Source organism: Rhipicephalus sanguineus, chromosome 4 (assembly GCF_013339695.2).
Source record: "Rhipicephalus sanguineus isolate Rsan-2018 chromosome 4, BIME_Rsan_1.4, whole genome shotgun sequence".
Taxonomy (NCBI): Eukaryota; Metazoa; Arthropoda; class Arachnida; order Ixodida; family Ixodidae; genus Rhipicephalus; species Rhipicephalus sanguineus.
In genome coordinates, this window is record NC_051179.1 from 1,938,919 (window position 1) to 1,952,397 (window position 13,479).

The 13,479-nt window shown below is 47.9% G+C and overlaps 1 protein-coding gene across 1 annotated transcript in view; it reads left to right on the forward strand.

Moving 5' to 3' along the window:
- LOC119389195 (kinesin-like protein KIF12) overlaps nt 1-13,479 on the forward strand; it is a 332,325-nt gene that overhangs the window by 232,515 nt on the left and 86,331 nt on the right. The window contains exon 6 of the mRNA XM_049415048.1: nt 11,313-11,393. Within this exon, the coding sequence (XP_049271005.1) occupies nt 11,313-11,393 (81 nt within the window). The remainder of the gene's footprint in view (nt 1-11,312; nt 11,394-13,479) is intronic.

Below are 13,479 nucleotides of genomic sequence, written 5' to 3' on the forward strand. Positions count from 1 at the left end.
TCAAAAGACCTCGCTGCCACGTCCAGGACTAGAGGTATCATAGATCATTTCATCGTGAGAAGCATCCAGGATTTCCACCAGCTGTGCTATACCTCGCAGTTCACTGCACTTAGACCCATCGTAGCGGCGATTATGAACGGATCCGAATACCAAGTCCGGTCCAGCTGCTGGGGCTCACTGATCACGGTGATAATGACCTTGTTCAAGAACTGTCAAGAACCCCTTCCACACATGCATACGGGTTCGTGCGTGCGTGCGTGTGTTCGTTCTCCGTGCGTGCGTACGTTCTCCGTCAAACGGACAAGTATAGGCATAACAACTGTAACAACTGCAACTGTAACGTGCGTGCAGTGCGCCTGCGCGTGCCACTAGGCTGTGTATATATCTAGCGAAACTTTCCTGAATGAAGCTTAGTTGCGAGTAACGCCTGTCCTGCGCATCTGTGTTCCTTCTTTGTCTTGTTCGGATTCGCGCTATCTAGTATTGAATAATATAGCACTACATATCAGCTTACTGGGTCTGATGTTGGTAACACCCATGTTGCTGTTGGCATCGTTACGCAACTGTAAACAACTGGTTATCAATACATATGCAACTCTTCAACACGTATACCACTACCACATTTCTCTAGCGTCATTCCGTAACGTTTCGCTCAATGTGAAAAATTACGCCACAGTCATGATCCCCTGCATGCTTCGCATAACATCGATTCCCACGGTACGTGGGATCTGCCGAATTTTTTTTCTGTAGAAATCTTCAAAGAGCTCCTTAGTTTTTATTTGTCGTCGACTTTTATTACTTGGAAAGGATCAGCGTACCTGCAGAATAATGGTGCGTGTATTGGGTCCTGTCTTGCTCCGGTTTTGGGTAATGTGTATTTACCTCTGTTGATGAAGTGTGACAAGGATCGCAAGTACTTAAAGTGTTCCGTTACGATTTAATATTTATTGACTACACCTCCGTACGTTTTGAGCATGTGTGTTCCAAGGTCTAATTCGTTGTGCAAAAGCGTCTAGAACCACTCGAAGTGTCCTTTGAAATGCCTTGTGATGGTGTCATCCCGTTTTTATATGTGCAAGTTGTTTTGAATGATAATGAGACGCGCTGGTATTATCACATTTATGCCAACAAGCTATTACTTCTATATAATTCAGCGCACTCTAAACTTGTTAAGCGAGGCATAGCTAAGATGTGCCTCACTAACACTTTGAAGAACTCCTGCGAACATTTTTTGCACCTAAGCGTCAGGGAGCAAACAAAATGTATTTGTGACTCGGAGTACCCACAGCACTTCATGACCTCGGTTACAGAAAGCCCGCTTAATCAACTCTTCTCGTCGACGTGGTCGGACCGTCGCCGAAGGGGTACTTTACGGCGGCGGTCCCTTCGGCGACGGTCGTAGCCCTTCGACGACGGTCGTCCATAAAGGAACGCAGGTAGACGGCCTCATTTTCAAAGCCACAAACTAAAATCAGGCAGAGGAAGTAGCCAGCGCATCGGCCGTGACAGTGACAGTGACAGGAACTTTATTTAATAGTCCTGAGGATAATGATGAAGGGAGGCCTAGGGCTCCCCATGAAGTCGGCGGCTCCACCCAGGACGGAACCGGGAGGCGGTGACTCTCGGCGACGGCCCGGGCCCTCTGGACAAACTGTAGTTGAAGAGTGATGTCCGAACTTCGAAGGGCTTCATCTCACTTCATCTTATAGTGCAGACCGGAGCCCACATCGAATGGGCACAGCCAGAGCACATGATCAAGAGAGCAGGACTCGTGTCCGCATTTAGAGCAGGACTGCGGAAAGTCAGGGTCAAGACGATTAAGTGCTCCAGGGGTGGCACACGTTCGCATCTACAATAACCTGAACGTGACCGACTGAGCCCTATTCAACATGGGACTGGGGAAAGTCCGTCTGCTTGTAATCTTGTGGAATGTTGATAACGGGTCTGTAGGGCTACAATCCTGAAGAACTGGGTCGTCTGCGTGAAATCGTGCGCCAGACAGTGAGCCCGCTCACTGGGAAGAGCCAGGGTAGGGGCCAATAAGAGTGGACGAGGAAAGAACGATACGGGACAACACAAGCACGCACTAACTGTTTATTTTCACAGAATCACGACCGAATATGTACACACAAGAAAGGGGTGCAAACAACCCGAACAAAAAAATTGACACATGCCTAAGAACTACTCAAGAGAGGGCTATCCTTAATCCGGAAGGGAGACCGGAAGCTGTAGACTAACTTGAACGGGTACAATGTGGTTGCTTGTTTCCGCTACGTTAACGATTTTTTACTGTGTTTTCCTGTAGCACAGGGTTCCTCTGTAAACGCGGATGACATTATATCAGTTTTTAAAGTGTCATTTCCAAGTTTTAGAGTTTACTTATGAACTTCCCAATAATGGGGCTATAAAGTTTTTGGATGTCATGATTTCTGAGGGCGAACGGCACACATGCTGGGAATATGCAGTGAGGGGTCACAAAGGCGTTTTGAATTTTGACTCTGGACACTCGAAATTGGTTAAAAGGAGCGTTGCGTACGCGTGCTTGCTCAACAGTTGCCAAAAGTCGTGCGCGCACACCGTAGCTAGAAGCCTGATGAATCAAGTAGACAGATTAAGGAAAATCGGTTACCCGGACGCCATGATAGCATCCCTGGCTGAGAAGGTGTTAAAGAAAGTCAGGACTAATGGGAAGATAGATGAACCAAAAGAAGAAAAAACAAAATAAAAGGCCGGTTGTATTACCTACATTCATAAAGTTTCCCATGGACTAAAGAAAATCACGAACAGGTTCGGCATACCAATAGTTTTTACGGCTCCTGACCAGTTTATTTCACTTTGTCAGAAAGTTAACAACGACCAACAGCGGTCTAGCAATGTGTGCAGTGTTAGCCATTCGAACAAGTTCATTGAATGCGAAAAAGATGTTTATTGTGTTCTCCTTTCCTGCGGAAAGAAGTATGTGGGACAAACTGGAAGGTGCGTAAATACTCGACAACGCGAGTATAATTATAACTGCAAACAGATCACTCACCCCGAAAACTTGGCTACTCATTGTAATAAGTGTCAATGTCATCCCAAATTTGATAGCACAAAGATTGTTTCATGCTGTCACAACTCAAAATAAAGAGAAATCATAGAAGCTTTCGCTATGCACCGCAACGGCGTAGACACATGTGTTAGCGCTCCTTCAATATTTCTTACAGAAGCGGAAGTGTCATTCCTTCAAGCCAAGGTAGCTAACAGACATAGAGATACGTGGGCGCCGGATTAAGGATAGCCCTCTCTTCAATAGTTCTTGCGCATGTGTGAGTTTTATTAAATGCGAAGCATTTCTTAGCGAACCTCAGGCACTTTGGGCGTTTCTATCTACGTATCTATCTATCTATCTATCTAGCCGCATACGTCTGGGCGCTCTCCTGGTCGTCTCCATAACTTGTAATACACCGAAATAGGCATAGCAGGGGATCAGTGTATGGCGAACACGATTCACTGGTCATGACATGAATAACGCAAAATACCTGTCGCGTACGTCATGAAACCCTTTCTCTCAGTCACGTGTGGCACATACCCGCTTACCAGAGTTCATGTTATGCGGGTATGTGCCACAGGTAATAGTCTCAACCAACACAGTAACCGCGAACACACACACTGACACGCAAGGAAAGTGATAACAATAATAATAATTGTTGGGGTTTTATGTCTCAAAACCACAATATGATTATGTGAGACGCCGTAGCGAAGGGTTCTGCAAGTTTGACCATCTGGTATTAACGTGCACCGAGATCGTACAGCACACGGGCATCTAGCAATTTGCTTCCATCGAAATGCGACCGCCGCGGCCGGGATCGAACCCGCGACCTTCGTGTCAGCAGCCGAGCACCGTAACCGCTACACCACCCCGGCGGATGCGAGGAAAGTGAAGAAGCTGAAGACCGAACGCCCCTGGAAGACGCTCAACTACTATGCACCCGTCGAGTACGCAGAAATCAGAGTCAATGTTTCCTACAATAAATCTGAGGAGGGAACCAGGCCTCTCATCATTACCGGTGACTTCAACATGGATTTATCAAGACCCAACAACGCCTCTTTATATTGCGTGAAAGACGGCTCGACTGTGGACAGGGCATCGAAAGACCTCGCTGCCACGTCCAGGACAGGAGGCGTCATAGATCATTTCATCGTAAGAGGCATCCAGGATTTTCCCCCAGCTGCACTATACCTTGCACTTCACTACACTTAGACCCCTCATAGCTGCGATCACGAACGAATCCGATAACAAGTCTGGTCCAGCCTCTGGTGCTCATTGATCACGGTGATGATGACCTTGCTCAATAACTGTCAAAAACCCCTCCTACACATACGCACAGGTTTGTGAAACGTGCGTGCGTTCTCCGTTATTCATAACGGACTAGTATAAGCATAACAACTGTAACGCAACTGTAACAACTGCAACGTACGTGCAGTGGCGCCTGCGCGTGCCACTCGGCTGCGTACCACATGTTGTAAATTCTGTTCGTTACACTTTGTCGACGGAAAACTCGCCAGAAAGTCACACGAGGAAGCTTTAGTAACAAGGAAACAACTCACTATATTCACAGAATCAATACAAAAACGTTATCTTTTCTCAGTCTCTGGGTCGCATTAGCCCCCGTTTTGAGCCGCCAGCCCTCCGTCCGAGTTGGGGAGAGGGTTTCCTCCTTGCTTGCGGTTTTCGTCTGTCGGACCCCACTTCCCTCCAGGGCGTCTTCAGATGTTTCGGCAGTTTCGGCTGAGGACGGTCCTGCTCCTTTTCTTTACTTTTGTATTTTCTACATTCCCCCCCCCCCCCCCCCCCCCCCCAAATGAGCGTCGCTCATTTTAGGTTGGTCTCCAGCGGGTATAGAAGCTGTACCGGTCGCCGAATATTGCAGTGAACGAATGAAAATTTGGGGGGTTTATCACACAGAAAAGCTTTCGTGTTATCACACGAGAACATGCCTCTGTTCATCATCGGAATTCGAATGAAGGATACGCAGACGCACTGATTATGCAAATATTGCCAGATCGTTTACGCTGGAGATGCGATAAACGCGACTATTTTCAGTCTTTCTGGCTTTGATGACACAATTTTCGGTCCAGAGGAATCGAGGATCCTTTCGAGGATCCTTTCGAGGTGGCTGGCGTCTTTCTTGGTTTTCTTGGCATCTTTGTTTGGCTTTATTGCTCTCCATCGGGATGTGCCACCTCCCTGCATCGCTCCCTGCTTTCTGTCTCCAAGAGGAGGAAGTTGAGAATTTCGGAAAGCTTTCCATTGACGCCGGTCGCCATTACACTCGGGGAGGACGACTCTTGCCCTTCCGACTGGACCGTAGACACGTTAGATTTGCTGGCTCGGCTTGCTTGTCTATGGAATTCGAATATCATGTCTTCAGGAAGCGATGATAAGATTATGTCACACAACATCGCAGAGTACGTTGACGCGCTGACGCCTAGTCCACGCAGACCACGAATATGCATCTATATGTGGTCATACAATCGGCGCAGTCCCCTTACGTCAGCCGATGAAGATACTTGTGGTGGCGCTCTTAATTTTCCAAGATGCTCTTGTTGGATCCTTTCTCTCATGTTGAAACTTTTTTAGCGCGCACAAAAGACGGAGGACACAGAAAGAAGGTACAAAACGAGCGCTTACTCACAACTGATTTATTTTTTGAAAGGGACTAAACATATAAGCACAACTAATCATCACAAAGCATGCGCGGAGCAAGTCATGAGGCATATTAGCAGATTACAACAAGTTAACCACCATGAATTCATACCAACTCGCCCAGCTTTCAGTTTTACTGCGATCCTTTCTTTGTCACCGTATCTACGCTGTAGTATGTCTACGGCATCCTCGTAGCATGCTTCAGTCGCCTGCAGCCCTTTGATGGCGGTCATTGCTGATCCAGTGAGAAGCGACCTTAGGTATTGAAACTTCTGTGATTTCTATAGGCCGTCGTTGTCATGCACTGCCTGCTTGAAACATTCCCAAAATGATTGCCAAGAGGATAGCTCACCACTGAAGGTCTCCATGCTCAGCTTGGGTAGTTTGATCCCATGCTGTTGGACTGGCATAGGCATTGTGTGCGTTGGCTGCGCTGTTTGCACGTTGCTTGTCGGACCACTAGTCGTGACAGAAGCTGTAATTCTTGCCTTCAGAAGACCAACGATGTTGTTAACTCTGTCGTCGTACTGCACCGATTCTGCGTACTCTTCTTCGAAGATGTCGTCCGGAAGGCAGCTTTCCAAGTCGTTGTTGACCTTTCGCAGTTCGCTGTTGTTGACTTTGTAGAAGAGCTGACAGTTGCAAGGCGTCTGCACCTTCCAACGCTGTGGTAGCCTCTTTGATTATGATAGTACTCTGTCGCCGCAGGGTCCTTCCTTTGCCTTGAGCTTCTCCATGTCCTCTTTCCCTTGTTGTTTTTCGCGGGCTGTTGCGCACTTCTCAGACGATGTCCTCCATCCCGGATTTCGGCACCATGTTGTAAATTCTGTTCGTTACACTTCGTCGAAGGAAAACTCGCCAGAAAGTCACACGAGAAATCTTTAGTAACAAGGAAACAACTCACTATATTCACAGAATCAATACAAAAACGTCTTCTTTGCTCAGTCTCTGCGTCGCATCTGCCCCCGTTTCGAGCCGCCGGCCCTCCGTCCGAGTTGGAGGGAGAGTTTCCTCCTTGCTTGCGGTTTTCGTCTGTCGGACCCTACTTCCCTCCAGGGCGTCTTCAGATGTTTCGGCTGAGGACGGTCCTGCTCCTTTTCTTTACTTTTGTATTTTCTACACCACATATCCAGGGAAACTTTCCTAAATAAACCTTAGTTGCGAGTAACGCCTGTCCTGTGCGTCTGTGTCTCTTCTTTGTCCTGTTCGGATTCGCTCTATCCAGCATTGAAGAATATAAGCACTACATATCAGCTTACCGCGTCTGGTGTTGGGAACGCCCATGTTGATGTTGGCATCGTTACGCAACTGTAAACAACTGGTTATATAATACATATGCGACTCTTCAACATATGAGTTTACGTATACCACTTCCACATTTCTCTAGCGTCATTTCGTAACGTTTCGCTCAATGTGAAAAATTACGCCAGCGCATGCTTCGCATAACATCGATTCCCACGGTACGTGGGATCTGCCGAATTTTTTTTTCGGGTTGTTTGCACCCATTTCTTGTGTGTACATATTTGGTCGTGATTCTGTGAAAATAAACAGTTGTTAGTTCGCGCTTGTGTTGTCCCGTATCGTTCTTTCCTCGTCCAGTCCACTCTTATCCTTGTAGCGCGCAAAGTTTACACCGCTCACTGGGATTACACCCCGCCAGATTAACGACTCCCTCTACATGAACCGGGAACCATGAAATGTGGCGTCCTCCCTTCTCCTTGGTCGCGGTGGTATGAGAGGGTTTATGAACAATGCTCGCTGCTTGTTCCGATATTAGTGTCCCGTCCTAAATTAAAACAAATAGGTTCAGACTCTCGAAGAGCCTGCGAGAGCTATCTGACTGGAGAAATCTCTCCGCTGACCAATATAATATTAAAATTCAGCATCAGGGACCGCAGTCCTATCCCAAAACGAATAATATGGACTACAGGTCATCAGGGTCTCCGGGGAGTAACGAGGCTGCAGATGCAGCGGCCCCCGTACTTACTTGCCGGGAGATTCCCCGTTACCCTGATAGGCCTGAACGTCCCACACCTTTAACAAGTCCCGAGAAATGAGAGAATACTACATTGAACAACGCCGTTTGTATCCCGCACCAGCGAAGGGACTCTCGAAGATGGAGGAGCGCGTCCTGCGTCGCCTACAGACAAACACGTTGCTCTGTCCAGCCGTACTAAAACATTACGACCAAAAAATAAGTGGGCAGTGCCAGTACTGCGGTGAGGTGGCCGACACTTACCATATGGTCTGGGCCTGCCAAGTGAGCCAAAATTTACCCCAATCCCCAACCCCACCAAATAGGACTGGGAGGTGACCCTGCATGCTGAATAGCTCAGAACTAGAGGAACAGCAAACTCTGGTCCAGCGAGCTCGGGCATCGGCTTCGACTAAGGACGTCCCGGACTAGGGTTGTCGGCCAGCCCGGTGGAGATAAGGGCTATCTAGCATCACTACCTTCAATAAAGGTTTCTCTTCCTCATCCACTTCTCCAACAAAGGCCCGCAAGCGTGCCCTACGCCGGAAATGAAAACAGTAGCTGTGATACATTAATCGCGTTTCACACAACCTGAAGAAAATAGCACGGCGTTGCAAGATGCATGTTGTATACATCTGCGACTGTCCTCGCTACAATACGCAGAGAAAATCCCTCGCAGTCGCTCTTGCTCGCATAGATCCCAGACCGATGACGGCAGAAACCATTCTGGAATGTCATCCTGAGAGGTCATCGCGGGCGAAGGCGACGAAGGCAGTGCTCAATTTCTTGAAGGCTTCAAACCTGCACCGGCGGTTATAGACTAACGACGTTAGCATGACTGTGAGATGTGTGTGACTTTTTGTGAGTGCGTGCTCTCCTTCTCTCTCTCTCTCTCTCTCTATCTTTATATCTCCCCCATGCCTTCCCCCAGTGTAGGGCAGCATACCGGTCCTTCTAGACTGGTTAATATCCCTGCCTTTCCTTTCTCTCCTTCCTTCCTTCCTTCCTCGGCGCCGAACAAGCGGAACAGTCTATGCCGAAAGGCAAAACCGGAGCGCGTGGAAATAGGTGTGTGTGGCAAGAACCACTGAAACAAGCTTGTAGCGTGCAACACAGGTGCCATATGCCGGATGGCGCATGCTGCGTGGAACAAACCGGCAGATGCATCAACAAGAGGCTAAATGAACACAAGAACAAAGTTGGCAAGGTGCAGCATAACGGGTTTCTTGCGATTCACTGCAAGGAGTGCGCGTGCCAGCCTCTCTTTGATCAAACAAGGATCATTGGAGAGAACAGTAATAATTGACAAGGCTAATAGTCGAACTGCAATTCATCGCCGAGTTTGGTAACACATGCATCAGTAAGCCATCTATGTCATTATGAGCTAAACAAATGGAATATTTGAGAGTAACGCGAAGATGCGCATTAGACGTGCGATTGCTTCTTCTGAGCGCGTGTCCTCTTACGCACATGATGTAGGATATACGTAAGCCTACTGTTGATATCCTATGAATGAACTATATTGTTGAAAGTTAGCGCTGTGCATGTCTGTTCTGTGTCTTACCTTTGGAAGACAGTCACCCATAATATACACGTCATGCCACCATAGCGTGCACTTCGTTGCCATGAAAATGACGTGCCTGGGTAACGGTAGTTACAGTGTTACGTCGGACCATGAGCTACCTTTTGCGCGCTAGTGTAGTGGGCGTGCCTGGTAAGCCTACTCGAGTTGCACGCACTACTCGAGTTGCACAATGACGTCGATCCACCACGTAACGCTTGGCTCAAAGGAAAAAATGCAGCTCCCCTATTGTGACACGCGAGGAAGTGTGTAGCGCGGTCACGCAGCGATTCCAGTTCGTAGAGTTCCGACTGCTCCGTTTACCAAACCATCGAATACGTTAATGTTTGAGATCAGCCTGTGCGGTTTCCCCGGCACCAAATAGATTCTTGTTAGGGCAATTCGCAAACTCGGTGTGCAACATGCGCGCTACATTTTGATGCATTTTATAGGTTTTCTGCTTGTTACGGCACTTGAGATACGTGTCGTCTGCAGCGAGTTCCGTCAGGTTGTTTCCCGCTTTAGCAGTAGCGCCAGAGAAACGCCGGTAGGAGGAGCAACCGTGCTCTTGGTGAGGGGGCGCCGCCCTCTCTTACGCGGTGCGGGAGTCAGCCACGTGTTTTCAAAGCGTACGAAGAAGTAACGCGATTACTTCTTGGTTATTTCGCTAAATTACATTATTTTAGACATATTTTACTTTCATCCGGTTTTGAGCATTGCTAGCCTCGTTTTGGGCCTTTATTGACCACTTGATTTTGAGCCTGATCACGCCACATGAGTCACATTTATCGATGGAAGACAAGCCGGGCCCCCAAAGTGCTACGCACTACAAAAAAAAAAGAAAGAAAATTCGGCTTGTACTGCTACTCGCTGACGGGTTCGCATAATTTCGATTCCTACAATGCGTGGGATATCTGCCGAATTTTTAGATGCGAAGTATCTCTTGCTCGGGGGTATGTAACGCGGCGTGGTCATCCGCACGTAGCGTTGTGGTCCGCACTCACACTACGCATGCGCGACTCTCCTCCTTCCCTCTCTCCAACAGCTTCGCGTTACTCTCTCCACTTCTCTACCAGCACCTGCTTGCGCTTCTCCTGCGTTCTCGCTTTTGCTCTCACGGCGCATACGCTACTCTCCTCCTCTAGTCTCCTCTCCTTCAAATAGTAGAGCGCTGCGCGCGTTCAGTCCAGCGCTTGCCTCGGTTGGCTCCTCTGAAATGCGGGCTCGACATGCCGAAATTCTCTCCTGCGCAGCGCCGCGATGAGGGCCAGCGCATGCGCGTCCCCTCCCCCTCTCTCTCCTCTTAGTCAATTGCATTTGATCGCATGGAGAATCGAATCGATGACATGATGAGGATGTCATATGACTTTATTTTCTTCGTTCAGCGAACTATATGTGACTGACTTTATGACTTTATGTGACTAGATCATGAAGTCGTCACAAATTTCAAACATCTCTGGCACCACCAGTGATGTGGATTTTGTACCACTTGATTCGCGCGCCGTGTTTAACTCAGCAGTTGGAAGCTTGAAGGGACGGGAGCCGACGTTTTGACAAGCAGACTACGCTGTGCAGTTGCAGCCTTGCAAAAGGAAAGTGCGCTTGTCGAAGCGTCCGCTCCAGCGACAACAAATGTGGACGAGTTTCTCATCGCGCGTTAGTGAAGACATTCAAGGCATTCTGCTCAATACTACGCAGTATATCGCGATTCTCCAGTAGGCTGTTTCTGTCAGATTTTTTTTCTCAGTACATTCGGACATTTATGCGGCACGTATGCTGCAAATACTGGCCGTAAGCAGCTTCGCCAGTCGCATAATCCGAGTTGCTCATAACGCAGTCTTGGGAAACAGCCTCGTCATGCATTTGTAAGCAGCGAATGCAGTGAAGGCATGGCATAGCCTCTAGCGAAGACTCCGAGTGCACGCTTTCACTTAGTTGAACTTGCTATTTGACTAGTTAGTAAGTCGTCATAATGAGGTACTTAGGCGCACATCCTAATTCGCTCACGCATCTTCAGACACAGATGTCTGAGTCATCAGCCTGTGCCTGTATGTGTCATAGCATAAGTGAAACACGTTTTTTTTTTTCAGGACCCCCGGGAGCTGCTGATCCTCAGTCTTCGCCGAGAAGTTCGTTTACTGCGCATGGAAAACAGCTACCTGCGCCAACAGGTTTGCGTACTTTAAGCCGTACACGGTTTCAAATTAATTTCGCTGATTCACACAAGCACAGTTACAAGCATCTAAGCTTAAATGTCAAAGAGTTAGCTTCGAATAGACAACACCGTGACATGAGAGGATGTCATAAAAACAAACACTAGCGCCGAACACCGATGAGCGGCTGCTAGTAGAAAGTTTATTCACTTACATTTGGTTTCGTTTCTCTTGAACCACCAGCCGCTCAGTCGAGGATATCTGCTAGTTCGAGGATAAGGCTGAGCTAGTTGGTAAGCATTCATAATAGAACAAGGTAAGACGTGCAAACACGGGCACAAGGGAAAAGAACAAGACAACACAAAGATCGAGGATCAACTGAAATGGCGCACTGCGGCGGAAGAGAGAGAAAGACACGAGGCCTATCTGCGCAAGCGCAGCTGTAGTAGCGGTACCTGTCAATCTGGCACACACGGGTTTATACGTGAGAGATAGCTACTTAGGCATTTAATTTCTTCCTTACGGAAATTAATCCGAGGCAGGTTCACGCATGCGCATATGCTATTATTGATGTATCAGTCCTCAACGATTAGACGCGTTTCTTCATTCTTGTGCCTGTATGACACTGTCCAATCATCGAACTCGCGTGTATTTACACTCTCGGCAATGTAAAAAAAAAGAAGATTAGATGATCGGCCTCCATTAAACCAACTCGTATGCTCCATTGGTTGTTGATGAACGCAATAGCCCGTTTGTCCTACGCAAAAGCGCCCGCAACTAAAGTTTAAAGAAATGTGTCCAAAATTCGATGCCTTCCGAATTACTTCTTCTGTAGCTGCAGGCGTCTTCAGATCGTTTGGGACATCATTTAAGAAAGTTAAATTAATTAACTTTTTAATCAGTGGAGTTTATGTCTAAGAAAGAAATGGAAAGGAATGGAAGTCCTTCATGCAAAGAACCCATTGCAGCTTTCAGATTTCGAAAAAGCGGCCTCTAGTAGTAATTGCGAAGTAATGAAATTAAAAAAAAATTCAACGGCGAAACCGAAACCGAAGCCATATTCTTCTGAGACGGCGTCCAGAATGAGTAAGCCTCCTTATATCAACCCTCGAACTACTTCGTTTTGCGGGTGCGCGGGCTGCACATGCAGTTATTGCACGCATAATGCGCTTACGTTAACGAACGCGAAAAAACTACGCCTCTGCAATTGCTGTCTTGAACAGTGACGTCATTCTGGTCGTCGGCTTGTTGCGCTTAAAGTCCCTAGATTTTTTTAAAACCAAAGTGTTTTATGCCGGGGTCCACCAAGACCTCACTGACGTATTTCCGTCACGGATATGACGTTGTAAAGTGTGCACGAACAGATGACAAAGAAAAAAACGAGAAGAACTGTTCCGTCGCAGGGAATCGAAGCCACGAGCCCTAGCTCCGCAGCGCGAAACGACTCGGCCACAAAGCCTACGTTCATCAGCATACTAAGCGCAAGCTATTTATATACACCATTTACGGCTGGCGGTACGCATAGCTTGGAGGCACCTGTTTTCATGATGATCAGCGAGATGGCCCGAAGGGCGCTCTTTAAAGGTCGTCGCACCGCTCGTTTCGATGCACGCACGCCCCACCTGTGCTTTGCCCTACAGGGCGTGGTCACCTGTGCGGGCGCACTTATCTCGTGATGGGGCGATTTGTATGTCTTTTGCTTTCCCCGCAAGTTTACATTGAAGTTACAGAGTGCACAAAGGTCACTTCGCTCGCTGCAGCGGCCGCGTTTGCTAAAGGAGCGCGCTGCTGTTTGCTAAAGGAGCGCGCTGCGTTTGCTAAAGGAGCGCGAACTAACAACTGTGACAGTTGTTAGTTCGCGCTCGTCCTCTGTGTGTTCTTTTTGTGCGTCCTTTGTGCTTGAGCAGCACGCTGCAAGTTTCGAGCTGCTTGCCGTTCTTCGCGTGACATTCCGATTTGCTGCTGTCGCATTGATTGCTTCGCCCTTTCGGCGAAACAATGCTCAATAAGCGCTCGACTACCTCTGTGAAAACACGCTTCACTTTCGTGTTATACCGATTCCTATGACGGAGGATCAGCGATGTTTTTTCTCTTCCTTGCTAAG